The sequence below is a fragment of the Miniopterus schreibersii genome, assembly GCF_964146895.1.
Source record: "Miniopterus schreibersii genome assembly, chromosome: X".
Taxonomy (NCBI): domain Eukaryota; kingdom Metazoa; phylum Chordata; class Mammalia; order Chiroptera; family Miniopteridae; genus Miniopterus; species Miniopterus schreibersii.
Window position 1 is genome coordinate 89,931,041 of NC_138104.1, and position 19,123 is coordinate 89,950,163.

The window sequence follows — 19,123 nt, forward strand, 5'->3', positions numbered from 1 at the left end:
TGCCTGTTTTTGCCAAAACAGAAGTCTATTTATTTCCTCTAGCCAGGTTTCAAACCAACGCATTGAGGATAAAATAGCTTTAAACCCTTTGACACTGTTCAGAGGTAATGTTGTTTCTAAAAATAATTATTGCCAAATCAAATTTTTGCAGGCCAATTATGTGGCTCAATGCTTTTGCATGTATAATTGGGGGGCAATTATCCAGTTATTTCAGACCAAAATATACATTTTACATCCTCATACTAGTTGTACAAACTTGAAAATTGCATAAATTGTGCACTGAACGTATGGAACATAAATCCCCTTGGCTAAGGGCAAATAATCTGAATTATTACAATACTTTTAAATTCTACTTATACTGCATCTCCACCCATCACTCCACCAGTTATGGTCTTTATAGCTAAGGTCACAGCGATTGGGGTGATAGTGGAAACACGACAAAAGAACCAATGTGAGGCCAGCCAGTAAAAAACCAGTGTTGGAGTGCGCGCTCCCACACAGTTTCTAAGGTTTCAGCAAATTTTGAGAAACTGCTGGCAAAAGTTGGAAGAGGTACATGACTCTTGATATTAACTTATTAGCAAAACAGAAAAGAAACTGCAGATCTAGAAGCTGAATGTACACATGAGTGCTAGTAAAAATATTTGTTCTTGGAGACCTAGGGTTAAACTCCCCAAATACCTTTCCTTTCAAAGCAATCATCAGGACCTGCTCAGAATCTGCCTGTGGATAGTAGGCAAACCCCAGAGAACCAGGACGAGAAATACTCATACAACTTAAAGAGGGGGAAAATAAAACTCAGCTGCACAGGAATAGAAATCAGTGGGGCTAATATTTGAGGGCGGTTTAACGTTGTCTAAGATAGATATTTCAACAGTTCCCTTACTGTTCTGAACACTCCATGGCTTATTATCAAGAATCAAGATTAAGTCTTACCCAGAAAGGGGCACAGTTCTTTAAAATTTGTTTAAGATTTGTTTCTTGTTTCATTTCTAACAAGTTTGAATTCCTGATTAGTCAATCATGGGGGCTCACATTCTATACACTGACATTAGTGGATCTAGATACTAAGAGGTCCAGCTCCCTAAATTCCTAATGCAGTGAGTTAGATAAAGCAAATTTTAAACTAGGCATCTTTAAACCATGGAAAAATATTCCAGACAAATGCTCATAGCATCTATATTGTATAGTCTTGAATATATTCAATAATAAAAATATATTTTAACATATAGAAATGAACCGAAGAGTATGTTCAAAGCTTGGAATTCAGTGATAGGAAGGGCAGGGTTGATTTATTCTGTATAAGTCTGAAGTTTCCTTTGATTTTTGAAAAAAGTTAATCTAACACTATTTTTATAATGTTATAAACTTTCATCAGATGTTGTTTTTAAAAATATGTACGCTTGTTATGAAAACGATTAGAATATGCACAAAGGTACTTCCACTAAACAGGACATTTCAATAAAACTAGTGTACCATTTTATCACAGAAGCAAATCGATTTTTCTCTCCTAGTTTGGGGACATTTTGGACTGTTTACATAAAGAGCTCTGAAATGAATTTTAGTTTTAGTTCCCGAAATTATCAGTGGAGATTATAATAACTTGAAGGCACCATAGGTATAAACTAGATATAGATACAAACACAACAGCTTATTACATTGGACTACCAATACAAATATTAACTGGCATTTACAAAAGCCACTGGTTTGAAAACTTAAAATGAACAGCATAACTTGCTGTAGTATTTTAGGAAGGCAGAGCTGAACTTTATTATACCCATTAAAATATTTATCCAAATTATCCAAGAGTAACATATGCAGTATCTATGTGTAAGCAATGCAATTCACAATCCATACCTTATACCATAGAATTTCAGGATCTCGGGTTGGTAGTAAAAAATCTTCTATGTCACGGCATGAAATTTCCTTGCTTTTGCTAAGTTCAGCTTTATCAAAGTACTTCATCTTGGAATTGTAGCAGAGTCCAGTGTCATTTTCACCCACTGTCAGTGAGATGGATACTTTCATACAATAAGTGGAGTTTCTGTAAGGAAGCAGAATAAATATGGTAGCCTGAGCCTGGCGTCAACAAAAACCAAGTGCTGCCAAGGCAGTGTGGAGAGAGGGAGAGGGAGAGGGAGAGGGAGAGGGAGAGGGAGAGGGAGAGGGAGAGGGAGAGGGAGAGGGAGAGGGAGAGGGAGAGGGAGAGGGAGAGGGAGAGGGAGAGGGAGAGGGAGAGGGAGAGGGAGAGGGAGAGGGAGAGGGAGAGGGAGAGGGAGAGGGAGAGGGAGAGGGAGAGGGAGAGAGAGAGACTCCATTGATTAATTAATATTATGGTATATTGGCTTATTTTCTTGTAACCCGCTAAACAATGCTTGGAACCATTTGTATACTTTTCATTTGCTGGAAAAGTTTTTGTATTTTTAAAAAATATATCTTTACTGACTTCACAGAGAGGTAGGGAGAGGGAGAGAGAGAGATGGAAACATCAATGATGAGAGTCATTGATCAGCTGCCTCCTGCGCGCCCCCTGCAGGGGATCGAGCCCACAACCCAGGCATGTGCCCTAACGGGGAATGGAACCCTGATCTCCTGGATCCTAGGTCAATGCTCAACCACTGAGCCACACCTGGCCGGGCAAAGTTTTTTTTTATTATATACAGGCTTGGTTTGAAAAAATGTTCAACAGAAATTTTTGTATCTAGAAAAATATAAGTTATAAAGGAAAATTTAGGTCAGGAAAATGTGAAGCCTGAGCTTATGCTAAAATTGGCAAACTCAACAGAGAAGTAGGAAAATACTGACCTATTAAACAAAATGTAAGGACAGGAAAAAGGCTGCTCAATTCTTATAGTACTAATTGTCTTGATAAGAAGAGAGTTGTCAATAAGTCTGGGCAGAAAACAGTATTGGATAAAAGTACTGCAAAGTCACTATCTATACAGACCCATATCCACTGGGGCTGGAACTTGTAGTCTAGGTTGTCAGTCAGGAGAAACATTCTAATGTATTATGTAAGGACAACTCCATCCTGATAGATTCTGCAGAATCATTTCATTAAATCAGTATTTCATTTTACTCCTTGCTGATTCCCCAATATACGTTTATAACTTAGAATACATAAGAAGATAAATCATGTTTGGAGATCTCTTTGAAAGAGTTGGGCCCAAAGGAAGTTTTCTAATAACTGCACCATTTCTGTTTGCTATTTATGTCTCTGGACATTCAATGAACACTGATAATGTGTCAGACATGGTGCCAGGCAGTGATAGTAAAGAAAGCGTTAAAACAGAATCAAGGTTTTGTAGAGAACTTCTCAATGACCAAGTGATCAGAGGGTTGAAACTTTCAGCCCCACCCACTGGCCTTCATGGAAGAGGGCAGGTGCTAGAGATTATACTCTATAAAAACTCTTGAACAAAATGATCTGATGAGCTCCAGGGTTTGTGAACACATGGAGGTGCTGGAGGGTGGCACACCCAGAGAGGGCATGGCATGGAAGCACTGTGGGTCTGCCCTCATACCTTGCCCTACACATCTCTTCCATCTGGCTGTTCATATGTATCGTTGAAATATCCTTTGTATTAAATCAGCAATAGAAAGTAAACTGTTTTCCTGAGTTCTGTGAGGCATTCTAGCAAATGACTGAATCCCAGGAAGGGGTTGTAGGAATCTCTGATTTGTAGCTGGTCAGTCAGAAACATAGGTGACAACCTGGACTTGCAATTGTTGTCTGAATTGTAGGGGGCAATGTTATGGAACTGAGCCCTTAACCTGTGGGATCTGATGCTAACCCAAGGTTGATAGCATCAGAACTGAATTGAGTTGTGGGGACATCCAGTTGGTATTGCAGAATTGCTTGGTGTGGGGGGAGAAAAACATATATCTGGTGTCAGAAGTGTTGAGACTAGAAGAGAAAAACCAGAGTTCAACTCTATAGTGGGGAACAAAGAAATTTTCCACAAAATTAGAATTATTGAATGTCTATTTTTTAGCTTTGTATAATATGTAGTCTGTGAGTAGATCTAAAATACTTAATAGGTGAAACCATTAATCAAAGTCAATCAGTACCCTGAAAAAAGTCCTGAGAGAACGTTTCAGCAAATTTGCTAGAATGATAAGACATTCCCTGCCCTCAGCCCCTCATAGTCCAGGGATAGTGAAACACAAATAAATAGCTGAAATTCAGTGTGCTAAGTGCTACAGAGATCTATGCATTACCACAGTAGTGTCAAAGAAAGAAGCAAGAGGACTTCATAATTGTGATACCTGGTTTTCTTTTTTTTTTTTTTTTTTAAATATATCTTTATTGATTTCAGAGAGAGGAAAGGAGAGGGAGAGAGAAAGATAGAAACATCAATGATGAGAAAGTCATTGATCGAGTCCGCAGCCTGGGCATGTGCCCTGACCGGGAATCAAACCCCGATCGTCTGGATCTTAGGTGGATGCTCTACCACTGAGCCATGCCCGGCCGGGCCCTGGTTTTCTTAAAGAATGAGTAGGAACTTGGCAATTTTCAGAAAGGCTATTGCAGGGATCAGTACACACAAAGCCTTCAAGGCATGAAACTACTTGGCACGTTTGAGGAATTGCAAATAATTTGGGGTGTTTGGATTATAAAGTAGTTGTAAAGAAACAGGTGGAACTGAGACTGGAGAGGTATGCAAGAGTCAGACTAAAAGTCATGTAATCCAGGGCAAAGAGTTTGGACTTTGTGCCGGGAAATACTGAGATTTGGTTTTTGAAAAGATTTTTTTTCTTCTGATTGAAGAAAAATGGATTAGACTGGAAGAAAGACTAAGTGAAGTGAGACAAATCAGAAACCAACTGCATTCATTCAGCAAAAATATGGCAGCTCCAACAAAGGCAATGCCTGTTGAGACAGAAAGGAGGGATCATGTTCAAAATATATTTAAGACACAGAATCAGTGTGACAGCGCAGGAGCAAAGGAAAGAGAGAGGCATACAACATGAAGAATTTCTCTCAGATGAGTATATGAAAGGTAAAGTCAATCTTTCAGCATGGAAAATACAGAAAAAGAAACAGCTTTGAGAGAAAAGAAAGCATGTTAAATTTTAGCTTGAGCTTCACACCCAAGTGGGAAAAAAATCCTCTTTGGGTTTGCCAACAATATTGCTCATGCATAATTTATTAATTTTACTCCAGTACAGACCAGAGCATGCTCTTCCCAGGCTCATTTCAAGGTATCCTTTTTTTCAGAAAGAAATAATTATCTAAGTTAAGCTATTAACTACCTTGGGACACACTCCAAATGTGTCTTAAGACAATATTCTGCTTCCTCGTTTGTACGGGGAGAAAATAAAACTGAAGAGCCCACAGGCGGCTGCGAGAATGAAACGCTTTGGAACACGTGGAGAGCCCAGAAAAAGGCCGGTCTTCCCGGGCACCCGGCTCCTGCTCGAGCTTAGTATCAGGACAAGGTCCCTTCTCTCCGCGTCCTCTATACGGAGGGGCCTCGGTTTTCGAACATGATCTGTTCTGGGAGCCCAAACGTTTGGAAACAGAGAGATCCGCAGCAGACAGCTGGGCCTTGGGATCTTGCCCGCAGCGGGAGCCGCTGGGCATGTTCGACTTCCGAGGCGGGTTCGAAAACCGAAGCATTGCCGTCTAGGTTTGGGGCGTTCATAACCCGAGAGGCTTGTCCACGGGGACGTTCGGAAACCGAGGCGCCCTGTATTTCCATTTTGTGGTACAGATACACAGTGTCTGCTGACAAGGTAAGTTAGATTCACAGAATCATCACCACGATGATGCTTCCAGCTCTTCAGTGCTTAGCGCAGACAGTAAGAATCCAGCTCAGTCCTTACAGTTTTCACCCGCGGTGTGTGACTGGGCGGGGCGACAAGGAGTCAGGTTGATGAAAACCATGGCCTTGTCGTCCCAGCCATCCCCTGCTTGTCTATAAATACGAACGAGCCCTCTGTTTCAGAAAGCGGCTCCAGACAAGCACACTTGGCTATTCTTCCTTCCCTGCCTATGATCCCCCAGCCCTGTGCGATGACTGCTGATTTACAGCTGTTTGGAAATGTCTGAAATTCCAGACTCACCAGGATAGCACTGCTTTCAAATTACTTTACATGTTTTAATACTTGTTTACTGTTTCTGTTCATCAGGAGGGGATTTTAAGAGCTAAAAATAAAGCAGCAGCCAATGAACACTATAGGCTTATTTACTGAGAAGAGCCAACAGGAAGCAAGCAACTTGTGGCACATGAATAAACATGTGATGCCCCTGAGGGGAATTACACACTCCCCAAGCAAAGAGCACCACCCGCCACCATCACATTTGCAGCATGACCACTCTGGTGCTGCGCTCTCTGCATCAGGGAAATACTGTGGGCTGGGGTAAAGGACAATGCCCCTACAGGGCTCCTGGTAAAAATCATCAGCACACACTGACTCAGCTTCTATTGCACAGAACACATGAGCTGCAATCTACCCAAAAAGTTCAATCATGACACTTTCAATGCTTATAAAATGGCTATAGAGGTAGGATATACATGTATGTGCAGAAAAAAGTTCATAATTGAGAGTCAACACTCAATTATCCATTCCAGCAAAGAAATGTTAATGTGAATTTTTAAAAAGATCTAGTTTTCTCTGGCAAGGGTGGCCCTGCAGAACATAGAATGCACTGTACTAACAATTCAGACCAAGCTACTTCTTTCGACCTCTTGAATTTAGAGCAAAGGGACCCAATACCTAAAGAAGTCCATGATTTATCCAAGCTCTCCTATCTAATTAGTGGCAGAAATGGGATTGGAACTCACATCTCCTGACTTCTAATTTGTTGTTCTATGTGCTACTAGAGGTAACTAGTGTTGGTTTAGCACACATAACTATAGCAGTGTTTGAAAGGAAAACAATTACCCACTCTTAGTCCCTGATCTTATATTATTTTACTTTCCAAAATAGGTGTCTTCTGGAGAAAGGCAGCATATGCTCTAACTTGGATTTTTTTGAAAATGTAGATCTTTAAGCTCCCCCAAATCCAGTAAGAACCAAAAGGGAGCAAATAGCAGGTCTTAAAATATGTCATGGTTTCTTCAGCTCTTTCCACTACGTACTTTCAACATATATACACTTATAAAAGGATTGTCTTCTAAAAGGGTCCTGTCTTTTCAGGGAGAAAAAATTTAACCCAGAAAAAATTAACCCAGTGCAAATATAGGGAACTAACAATTTTTTGAATATAATAAAGAAGCAAATATAAGGCATAAAAATACAGTTAAAGGGATCTCTGTAAGTATAGTCTCTGGAAGTAGAACAGTGCATTGAAGCTCTCTACAGGTTTCCTTAGCAGTGTGCTTCTTTGAAACAGGGAAAGAGTCTGAAATTGGCATGCATGGGAGTTACCAGAGAATTTAAAATTTATTATTTAAAGGATGACAACGGTATACAAGTATAGATTGAGGTGTGGGAATTTGGGTAGTGCAGGCAGAGGTAAGAAAGGAAAATATATGTGAGAAGGGAAATTTTGTATATTACATGATTAGCAAATAGAGTATATTAAAAACCATGTTATACCATACCTAAGGGTAGCACAGTTTCAATTATTCTGTAATCACACCTCCTATGCATGATAATGCATAATGTTCAGTGTCTCCCTTACTGTGACAGATCACCAATAACATGATTGTTAAATATATCCTCTAATGGTGTCACTAAACAGTTGCCCTGTATATTACATTAATTCTCAGGTCCCCAGGGAAAATAATAACATTTCTATAATATTTGGAAATCTTTCCCCACTTTTTGAAATGCTCGGAAAGACAGGGATTTTGATCAATGTTTTTAAAGGATTAAGTTGTTTTATGTTTCTATGGTTTACTCTAACACTTATTGGTCATTTTTCAAGTGACATTCTGTTGTACATAATTGTTTTGTAAAAATAAAAGCACGCAGTAATTTTTGAAGTGTCACAAATACTTGGGACCTGAAAAGCAGCACAGAGGGATAGCAGGTCTGAAAGTTCAGTTACTGCAGACCTGAGCAGAACTGAGCTGGTCTGGAAGGTGGTTCCTTAACCATAAATTTGACCATAGTGTTTAATCATTAGTTGTGAAAATAAAGTATTCAGAACCAAAAATGTCAGAGTTAGATTGTGGAGGGAACACCTTACAGTTTGTAGAGCCATAAATATACTTTGATAGTTTATTTCTAATCTTAGAACTTCACAATGTTCCCTATATTTAAAATTCATTTCTCTCAGTCTTATGATGATGCCTCAAGCTATGCATATGGCCCTCTGTTATATATTTCTCTTTTTTTCCTAACAAACATTTATTGACTTTTCTTTGCACTCTCTTTCATGAAAAGATCACTTAGAATTATTATTATTTTTTAAGTTCTGTGTCCTTTAATTTTCTCTGCTTCCTCTTGGTCACTTTGTATACTCACTCGCTTGTTTCTATTGGTCTTCCCTTTCATTCAGTTGCTTTTCCTTAAATATCTGATGAGCTTTTGCTGTCCATTTATGTCTTTGAAAGAGAAACTCAGTTGATTATCTGGTAGCTGGTGCAAGTTTTCTCTCCCTAAATGGCAGAGTTGATTGCGGGACTCAGATAACTGGGAACAGCCTGTCCAGGGGGAAGCCCCCCTTTAGGGTGCCTGGGCACAGAGCAGGCAGGCGAGCTGGAGTTCCCAGTTGTTAATATAAGAAGGGCCGTTCTCTGGCAGTGGAAGTCTTTATTGTTTCTCGCTCCTGGACAGGGATCCCTTATTCCTTTAGTTCAGTTGCATGTCTCTCTCAGACCTCTGTACCTTCCCCAGGAACTCTCTCCCACTTGGTATATCACTTTCTTCTGAATGTATCTTGAGGATATTAGCCTCAGGTTAATGCTGCTTTTCTAATTCAATTGTTAGGGCTGCTGTTAAAATTCAATTCTTATTCACTTTATTGCCTTAGTGCTTTGTCCAGTTTTTGGTATTTGTTCACTCTGTTTTTAGAGTTTCAGTGGATCTTGTCTTATCTTCTCAGGGTTTTTCTCATGTACATGTTTTGAGTTTCCTCAACTCTTGTCCATACAAACCCATAGATTTCTTCCTTCTGGTTGCACCTCACAGTTTCTGGTCTGCTGATGGTGGCTTTTCTTGCTTGCCAGTGTTGACATGACTATATCTACACACATTCTTTGCAAATTCCATCTGCTGGCTTTATAGATGGAAAATATCAATTGCTGGGAAAACTCAGCACTTCTAAGACTGAAAAGCACATCTAGCATCAAAGATTGCTGGAACTGTGGCTCATCTGTAGGATTTGCCAACAATTCTGGGAGCACACCCACTCTAGGGGCATCTTAGAGCCACACTCGCTGAAAGAGACTTATGTTATCTTTCTTACACACACTATGCTTACAGCTATTGGCAGTAAATGTGAAATTTGTTTGGATTAGGTTTTCTTTTCAGAAGAGCTCTGGAGCACCTAGTGATTAAACTGTGGCTGAAATCAACCCGTGAAAAGATTAGAGACCACTGAACAAATGATAAGACCTAAAAATACCAGTTTCTTGCCATCTCATTTGAAATACTCTTTAAAAATTTTAACTGTTAAGTTGAACTTCATCTATGGTCTTCTGCTAACTATCCATTCAAAATTAGGTCTTTGTTTTTTATAGAAAGTGATTAATATAATTTTACCATTTTATTTTTTATCCTAATATTCCTGTAATATTGAAGAAGAATAATGTTGAGGAGGTCTCATGTGTGAAATTCCAGCTCAGTATTTCTCTGGTCATGAGGACTTTCAAACTTTACCACTGTAAACCCCACAGTCTCCTTACAGACCTCTTCTTGAGAGAGGAGAAAAGACAGAGAGAGGGAGGAAATGCAAACATGTCATCGAAGGAAAATGAGGCCCAGGATGTGGACTTAAGTTCCCATAAATTACAAATCATTTCTTCAGGGAAGCCTATAGTTGACCGCCTCAATCTATAGCCATCTTATCTCTTTGCTTATTTTCTTCATAATAATCACAATTTGCAATTTCTTATTTCCAATTATTTTGCTGTTTCCTGTGCTAATATGTATTCTGCTCATAATACGTAAAATAAGCGAGTTAGCTGGATGCTGTTTGAATTGAGGGGCATAATTTTTAACTGAGGTAAAGTTCACACAAACATCAAATTAACCATTAACCATTTGAAAGTGTACAATTAAGTGTGATTTAGTACATTTATAATGTTATGCAACCATTACCTCTATTTCTAAGTAATTTTCATCATTCCAAAAGGAAAGTCATACCCATTAGCAATCAATCTCCATTTCCCCATGCACACAGCCCCCGGCAACAACCAATCTGCTCCTGTCTTCACGGATTTGCTTATTCAAAATATTTCATATAAAATGAATCATATTACATGTGAACTTTTGCGTCTGACTCCTGTCACTTAGCGTCATTTGTTCAAGGCTTGCCGTGTTGTAGTACGCTTCATGCCTTTTCTTGGCGGAATAACAGCCCATTGTAGGGATATACCATATTTATTTGATTTGTATATAAGCTGATGGACATTTCCGTTTGCTTCCATGTTTTGCTTATTGAAAATAATGCTGCTATGAACATGTATGTACAAGTGTCTGTTTGTTTCCATTCATTCAATAGTTTTGGTATGCACATAGGGGTGGAAATGTCTGGTCATATGGCTATTCAACATTTAACTTTTTGATGAATCAGGACTTTTAAAAAAATCTCTTAAATTCTTTGCCCCCTCTGAATACTCCAGTTTCTGCTGGCGCATTGAGAATAATCCATTAAAGAAATTTGTTCACTGTAATGGTCTATTGAGACTAAGGACTTAAAAGGCCTAATGATTTCCATAAGTGTCTAGAATGGTGGCAGCCATATAGTAGGCACTCTCAATAGATATTTGTTCAATGAATGAATTAACTATTAGTTAATGACTACTACATAATTCTTATTACATTTCTTTTTTGCTAATCCCTCTGAACAGCTGTCACCTACATCCACCGTACTATTTTTAACCCCCTTTCATCATATGCTTCTTTGACATAGTACAGAATTCCTGAGAGCAGCTGTGTCTTTCAGGCCAGGCAAAACAATTATAGCATAGCTGTAAAGATTCCCTGGCCTGAACAGCCACCTACAATTACCTGATTATCTCCTCCCACCCTGCATATAACAGACCCTCTTTCAGTGATAGCTGACCTTATTGATTTGAAAGATAAGAGAAAGAAGGATAAATGAGTGGGCCACATTTTGGTCTGTTGCAAGGCACTTTTCTCTCTCCAAGCATCACAAAGGCAGCTTTTTCTAAAGTGATTGTAGTAGTTCTGATATTGTAATATCTTGCTCCTGGATTAATGTGGAGAAGATGTGACCTAGTATCCAGATGCTCAACTAATCCTATACTCCACCTTCTCATTTTAAAAATGAAAATTCCAGGGAAACTTCCAACACAGTAAAACAAAACTATACTGATCTTTAAAGAAGGCAGAGAACCACCATCCCCCCGCACCCCTGTCCTCTGAGATCTGTCAGTCTGTTCCATGCTCATGCCTCTCAACCTATTTTGTGCTTCAGTTTATTTTGTTCATTAGATTCTACATATATGTGAGGTCCTGTGATATTTGTCTTTCCCTGACTGGCTTATTTCACTTAGCATAATGTTCTCAAGGTCCACCTATGCTGTGCCAAAGGGTAAGACATCATTTTTACAGCTGCATAGTATTCCATGGTGTAAATGTACAACAGCTTTTTTTATCCATTCATCTACTAATGGACACTTGGGGCTGTTTCCAGATCTTAGCTCTTGTAAATAACGCTACTATGAACATAGGGATCCATATATTCTTTCTCACTGGTGTTTCAGGATCCTTAGGATATATTCCCAGAAGTAGGATTGCTGAGTCAAGGAGGATACAAACAAGTGGAAGTATATACCATGTTTATGGAGAGGAATAATTAACATCATTAAAACATCCATACTACCTAAAGCAATCTATAGATTCAATGCACTACCTATTAAAATATCAATGGCATATTTTACAGATCTAGGACAAATATTCCAAAAACTTATATGGAACCAAAAAAGACCACAAATAGTCTCAGCAATCTTGAGAAAGAATTACAAAGTTGGAGGGATCACAATACCAGATATTAAACTATACTACAAAGCCACTGTAGTCAAAACAGCCTGATACTGGCACAAGAACAGGCATATAGACCAATGGAGCAGAACAGAGACCCCAGCAATAAACTCGTCCATTATGGTCAATTAATATTTGACAAAGGAGGCAAGAGCATACAACATAGTAAAGACAGTCTCTTCAATAAATGGTGTTGGGAAAATTTGACAGGTACATGCAAAAAAAATTAAGCTAGACTACCAGCTTACATCATACATAAGAATAAACTCAAAATGGATAAGAGACTTAAATGTAAGTCATGAAACCATAAAAATCCTAGAAGAAAACATAGGCAGTAAAGTCTCAGATATCTCACATAGCAGTATTTTCACCAATATATCTCCTCGGGCAAGAGAAACAAAAGAAAAAATTAACAAATGGGGCTACATCAATCTAGAAAGACAGTATAGTCTTACCCCAACAGAAGAGTGAGGGGGTACCAAAAACTCAATAATTTAGTTAAATATTATTTCAATGCATTATTTTAAAGATCAATTTAATGCCAAAAATCAATGAGAACAATAAAGGCTTACAGTTTTTTAGTATACCACTGTTTTATATTTATCCTATCATTATCACTAATTGATATTTTCTATCTTTTCTATAAGGTGTAAGTACCATAAGAGATGGAGTCCTCTCTGCCTTGTTCACCACTTCATCCCATAAGTAGGTCCTCCATTTTCTTGGCTCTCCTGCCAACTGACTTTGAGGTTGGATTTTTTCCAAGAGAGGATCTGTCATTTCAACTTATGGGTCTGACACAGCTTCCTTGTTCACTCTTTCCCTCCAGCCATAGGGGTGATAGTGGTTGCCTGCTCCTGTTAATGCTAGATTACCTCATATTCTGCCATTTCAGCTTTTCTAACATATTTATAACCCATATTAAATTTCCTCTATTGAATTATTGGAATGAACTTGCTTTAACTGACTAGATCCTGGCCAATATAATAGTTTAGGAAACAGATATCTAAGCAGGTAATCTACAATATGCATAGATTCCTAAAAGTGCCCCATGATGTAAAAGAAAGAAGTAAACAAATTATATAATTGCATATTTGAAAATATTACAAGTAGCATTAAACATGACATATTTAATAAATTGAGGCACTTTCGCATTTTCCTGTCTATGATAAAAGCCTTTTATTTATATATATAAAAAAACAGGGAAAAGAAAAAAAGAGCAGAATTAAACTGTGAGTTGGTTAATTTAAACCAGAATTAGATCCTTTGGGGGAGAGACTTTTAAATTCTATATGATTTATGCATACTTCAAGTTGGTTTCTTTTCAATATTTTATGGAATTTTTATTGAATTTATTGCAATTTTAGTATCAAGACCAGTCAATAGTAATTTTTGGATTTTTCTGACTAGAAAAAAATTCCATTAATCTGAATCACCTACAGTTCACTAAAAGAACAAATGGTTAAAATACCAACAATCTAATAACTTCATTTGGCAAAAAATAGGCCATTTTTAGAAAAAAGAAAATGGTCTAGTGACTTGTATTTCTTTATATATAAAAACATTATTAGAATGTGACAATATGTTAAGGATTCTTGTCAACAAAAGATGTAGGAATAAAACACTATATACTTATATTCTCAGAATATAATGCATTGAATGATATTAGAGATATAATTAAAGTTAAAAAAGCAAAACACAAGTAGGTCTAATCCTTATCCAAATGTGATAGAGCATACAAGAAGAAGAGGTTTTCATGGGCAAAAGAATCCACTAACAAGTTCATGTGTAATCATGAACTTCATTACCTGATCATAAAATTATAAGGATACTTAACCTCATAGAGTTGTTATGAGAAGCAAATCACATCCTGCTATAAATATGCTTTGTAATGGAAAAACTGTTGCATAATGTATTATTGCTGTTACTATTATCTGTATTGATTGTTTAATTCCTTAGATTGTCAATCACCCTATATCTCTGGAATCTTCTCAGTTATGCCCCATGTTTCACATACTCTTCATTATTCACAATATTTCTCCACTGGCTAAATATGGAATTTATATCAAGGTCACCACCTATTAAAAGTTTAATCTCCTTTCCAGCAGCACTTATAAAACAGATAAATCACATAACTCTTTATATTTAATCTTATCCTGTGAATAAAGCCCTCTTCCATTTCTAGTCTCCAGATCCAACTTCTCATTTTTACAGAAAGGTGCAGTATGACTAGAACACTCTTTCTGGAAGGGAAGTCCTATATGTTTGAAATTCAGTCAAACTTCTCTCATATTAATGGCAGAAAGAGCTGCAGCTGATGTGAAGCCTAATGTGGAAGGCACCCCCAGATGCAGCAATGGGAACGAAAATAAATAAAACACCATGAGTAAGGGCTTGTCTGTTATTAGCTCTGTTCTCACTTCATGGGTCAATCACCCAGGGGTTTCTAAAACTGGATAATTAAATAGTTGTGGATGTCCAAAGCTGTGTACATAGAGTAGACATTTTGAAATTCAGTAGTTTCAGAAGTATGGGCCATATAAAAAACACTTATCCCTAGCCAGAGGGGAGCTGGAATAATTACATAATTTGCAACCGTCAGCTGTCAAAGCTACTTTCCTGTAAATCTTATAAGATTATTTATCATGTTCTTCTCAAATGAAACAACAGTTAAAAAGAGTTGAAAGTGGCTTTATTGTATACATGATTTCTGGTTAGAATATCTACTTTTTCCTTAAAAGTCCATTATGATAATAGCACAAAAATAAGAGGACTCTTCTAGAATGGGGGAGTTCAACTCAATTATATTCAGTCTTATCAGCATGTAGGGTTTTCACTAATTATTCTTCACACACACATAAAGAATATCATAATGATTAACTGGACATCTTTTCCTTGACTGCATTCTTAAATCTACAATTTATGCAGTAGCACTGTAAAAATTCCCACTCTCAAAACCTTTCTGCTCAGTAGTTTATAAAATACAACCTGAACTGACTACCTTAGTGGCTTATTTGCAAAAGCTATTACATTGCTTCTGGATTCTAGTTTTCTTTTACTAACATGGATTTATTTGAAATCCAAATTACATGAAGTATTACTGCATAATTTCACTTTGTAGTTACTGATGTCATTATTTACCATTTATTTTGTCTATAACGTATAAAGCACATAACATGAATAAGTCATTGACTTTTGTGGCATTGGGTATGTTAGTTTCTCATTTGTCAAATAAAAGTCTACATAAAAGCTTGCACCCTTTCCTAAAATTTCAAAATAAATTATTGGTAACATCATTAAACGTTTTATATTTACCTGACCCATTAGTGCATTGTTGAGAGAGTCTACATAGGGGTATTCTTTGTTTTTCTGAACATGTGTGTCCTCTGTGTCTACCTGTAATTTGACTCTATCCCTTCACCAATAAAAATCTTTCAGTGGTAGTATAAACTGCTCTCCTCACTTTCTCAACACAGGCTCATCCATTTCTCTACACGGTCTGCATTTTCTCTATAATATTTCTCAGAAAATGTATTTACTAGGGTTATCAATAATCTCCTGGCTTTCGATCGTTATCTGGCTTGGGCACAATATGCCATTTAATGTTATTTATGTCCATTCATCTTGAGATTTTATTACTGGGCCTCCTTCTGGTTTTCCTTTGTGTATCTGCTCATTCTCTCATTTTCCTTTAAACACCAGAATTTCCCTACGTTTTTGTCATTTCCTAGAGCACTCTTATGTTACCAAGTAATATTCAAAATGAGTTTTGCTGCCCCCACTGAAGGATAACAGTTGTGTGCTGGTGATATACAAAATAACAGAGTAAATTTTCACCTTTGAGCCCCAGTCACCCTAAAGCCAAACCTGGGGGCAAAACCTATTACCAGGTTCTTTGTTATTCACAGAAATTGGACCAATTAACACCCTTAATAACAATATTTGAGAATGTGTGTTTCCCCACACCATTTGTTAACCTTATAAGCCATATGGTTTTTTCAACTTTGGCAATCTAATAGGTAAAAATATGATCTTTTATTTTAGTCTTAACTTGCAATTCTATTATTCGTGAGGCTGAATATCTTTCCATGTACTTAAATAGTATTCGAATTCCTTCTTTTGTGAACTGTCATTTCGATCCTTTTTTCCTCCTGGATTAATAACCTGATTTTTATTAATTTGTAGGAAACTTTGAAGCCAAATTGTGAGATGGGAAATATTGAGAAATGATTTGTGACAGGTATATTAGAGCAGTGATTATTGGGGAACCAGAAGAAAGGAACATAGAAAAAACAGTACTAGTGCTGGTCATTCCTTCATAGGAGAAATGAGGCACTTTTGAGAGGAAACAGGTCCTTTGAAGACGGTGATGAAGAGAAAAAAGAACTGACTAAAGATAAAAAGCTCTAGTGAATCAAGATAGTGTAAAATAATTAGAAGAAACCAGACTTTGAAAACATGCACCATTTGTTTAAAATACCACCACCACCAATAACAACAACATCTACATGTTATAAAGTAAGCAAAGACAGGTAGCTTGAAATATGAAATCAAGTGAGCTATGCAATCCCCCTACTATATCCACCTCAAAATATTTCCTATTGTTGGTTTGGGAGATACAAAGCCAAAAAAGTGATAATTCAACCAATAAAACTATTGCAGAACACATCTGCACACATCCACATTCAAACTTGCACAAAGGAAAGGAAAATTTTAACTTGACACTCCAACAGAAATTTTATTATTAAGCAATTACAGAACTGTAAGAAAACTATGAATCATAATTTTATTAAAAAAAAACACACACCTCTAAATAGAAAAGAAAAACCACAGGAAGATGTGAAACAGAAGCTAGTCAAACTTAGGAGAGACAAGGCATAAATGAGATCTAAATTTCAAGGTGATTTTGGTAGGCCAAATTTCTAAAATGGCCAAAATTGATCCACTCTAATTCCCAGGACATGTGAATATGAGTTACCACTCCTGTAATTATGGTATGTTACATGGCACCATGTCTTAAAGTAGGGAGGATTATCTTGGATTTTTTGGGTGGGCCCTTAAAAGCACAGAACTTTCTCCAGCTGGTGGCAGAAGAGGAAGCCAGCATGAAAAGGATTCCACATGCCATCACTGGCTTGAGGATGGAGGCAGATATTTGCTAAAGAATGTGAGCAACTTTTAGGAGCTCAGAGAGGCTCCTGGCTGACAACCAGCAAGAAAATGAGAACCTTGATCATATAACCACAGGAATCTGAATTTGGCCAACTACTTGAGCAAGCTTGCAAGTGGATTCTTCCTCATAAGCTCCAGTTAAAAGCCTAGCCCAGCAACCTTGTTTTTTGACTTGTGAGACCCTAAGCTGAGCTGCCCAGTGTTCTGACCTATGGTACTGTGAAAAAAAGTGGGTGTGTTTTATGCCACTGAGTTTGTGGTAACTTATCATGGCAGCAATACAATACTAGTAGAATTCCAGAGGGAGGTCAGGTATAACCATGACCTCCTGGTTCCTGGGTCAATACTCAACTATTGAGCCACATGAGCTGGGTGGAGCTTGTTTTTATTTATTTGTAATAATTATATCAACCTCTCATTTTACAGCTTCTAAATTTTGGTTTTTGGGTTTTTTTAGAAAGACCTCCTTCACTCTGGAGAAAATATTTTCTTCTAGTAGTTTTATAGTTTTATGATTGATCCATTTATTTTTATAGAAGTGGTAGTAGACAAAAGCCTTTTTTCAAACAGGTTTCCTTGTTACCATCATCAGTGAGTGAAAACTATCTTTTCTCCACTGACATGTAATGTGACTCTTATTATACAGCAAACCCCTCTATATTTTCAGAATTATTTCTTAGATCTCCAGCTGTTCAATTTATATCTTTTGAAATTTATGCACCAGCAACACACTTTAATATGATACAATATCTGGTAAGGCAAATCTCTTGCCATTAATTATTATTTAAAATAACTATTCTTGGGTGTTTATATTTCCATGTAAACTTTAGAACTACATTGACTGGTTCGAATAGGGCATCTTCATGAATGATCAGTTTTGCTTTGAAATAAGTAATTTAATGCATTACATTTGTAAAAACAAACAACAACAAAGAAAACACACCCCACAAAATGTGCATATTATCTTAAGATAATATACAGTGGGACACCTGCTACCAAATTCCCTGTCAATGTTACCAGTTTCTTCATTTGGAAAATGAGGATTAAAAAAAAAGCCTGCCTTGTAAAATTCCTGAAACATTAGATGAATTGTAGTTTGAATAACTATGAAATATGCCTGATGGTTGGTGGGACTCTTGGGAAAATAATTTCAAATAGATGTTGAGAATGTCCTCATGTATAGTTCCAATCTAGATTTTTCTCCTAACTACAGAATTGCCAGAAATTGACCCTTTTTGTCTGCTAAATTTACTTTTTTTAAATATATCTTTATTGATTTCAGAGAGAGGAAGGGAGAGGGAGAGAGAGAGAGAAACATCAATGATGAGAGAGTCATTGATCGGCTGCCTCCCGCACGCCCCCTGCTGGGGATGGAGCCCGCAACCCGGGCCTGTGCCATGACCGGGAATCGAACCCCGATCGCAGGGATTGTAGGTCGACTTTCAACCGCTGAGCCACGCCTGGCCACGCTGTCTGATAAATTTCTATTCACCACAAGTATCATCTCCTTTAGGAATAGTTTTTCTCCTTTCCCCTTGTTTAGCACTTTTTCTCCTTTATCACTATGTCCAAAAGTTTATAAGTTGTGATTATCTGATTACTTGTTTGCCTCCCCAAGGAAACTGTGAACTCCTCCATGACGAGTCATCTGTCCTTCTGTTTCAATCCTATCATATTGCCTCCCTCATAATTCGTTGTTAAATGTAGCTGTTGGTTGAACATACATATATTTTTTATGGGAAGGCGGAGCGCACATGGGACATAATTTTGTACTTTTTCTGTTCTTTGTTCTTTGTTTTACAAAAAAACAACAACAACAAAAAAA

General features: G+C 37.4%; 1 protein-coding gene across 1 annotated transcript in view; it reads right to left on the reverse strand.

The window, feature by feature from the left end:
- Nucleotides 1–19,123, reverse strand: part of IL1RAPL1 (interleukin 1 receptor accessory protein like 1) — a 1,172,201-nt gene that overhangs the window by 467,307 nt on the left and 685,771 nt on the right. Inside the window, exon 6 of the mRNA XM_081125599.1 lies at nucleotides 1,858–2,044. Coding sequence (XP_080981725.1) covers nucleotides 1,858–2,044 — 187 coding nt within the window. The remainder of the gene's footprint in view (nucleotides 1–1,857; nucleotides 2,045–19,123) is intronic.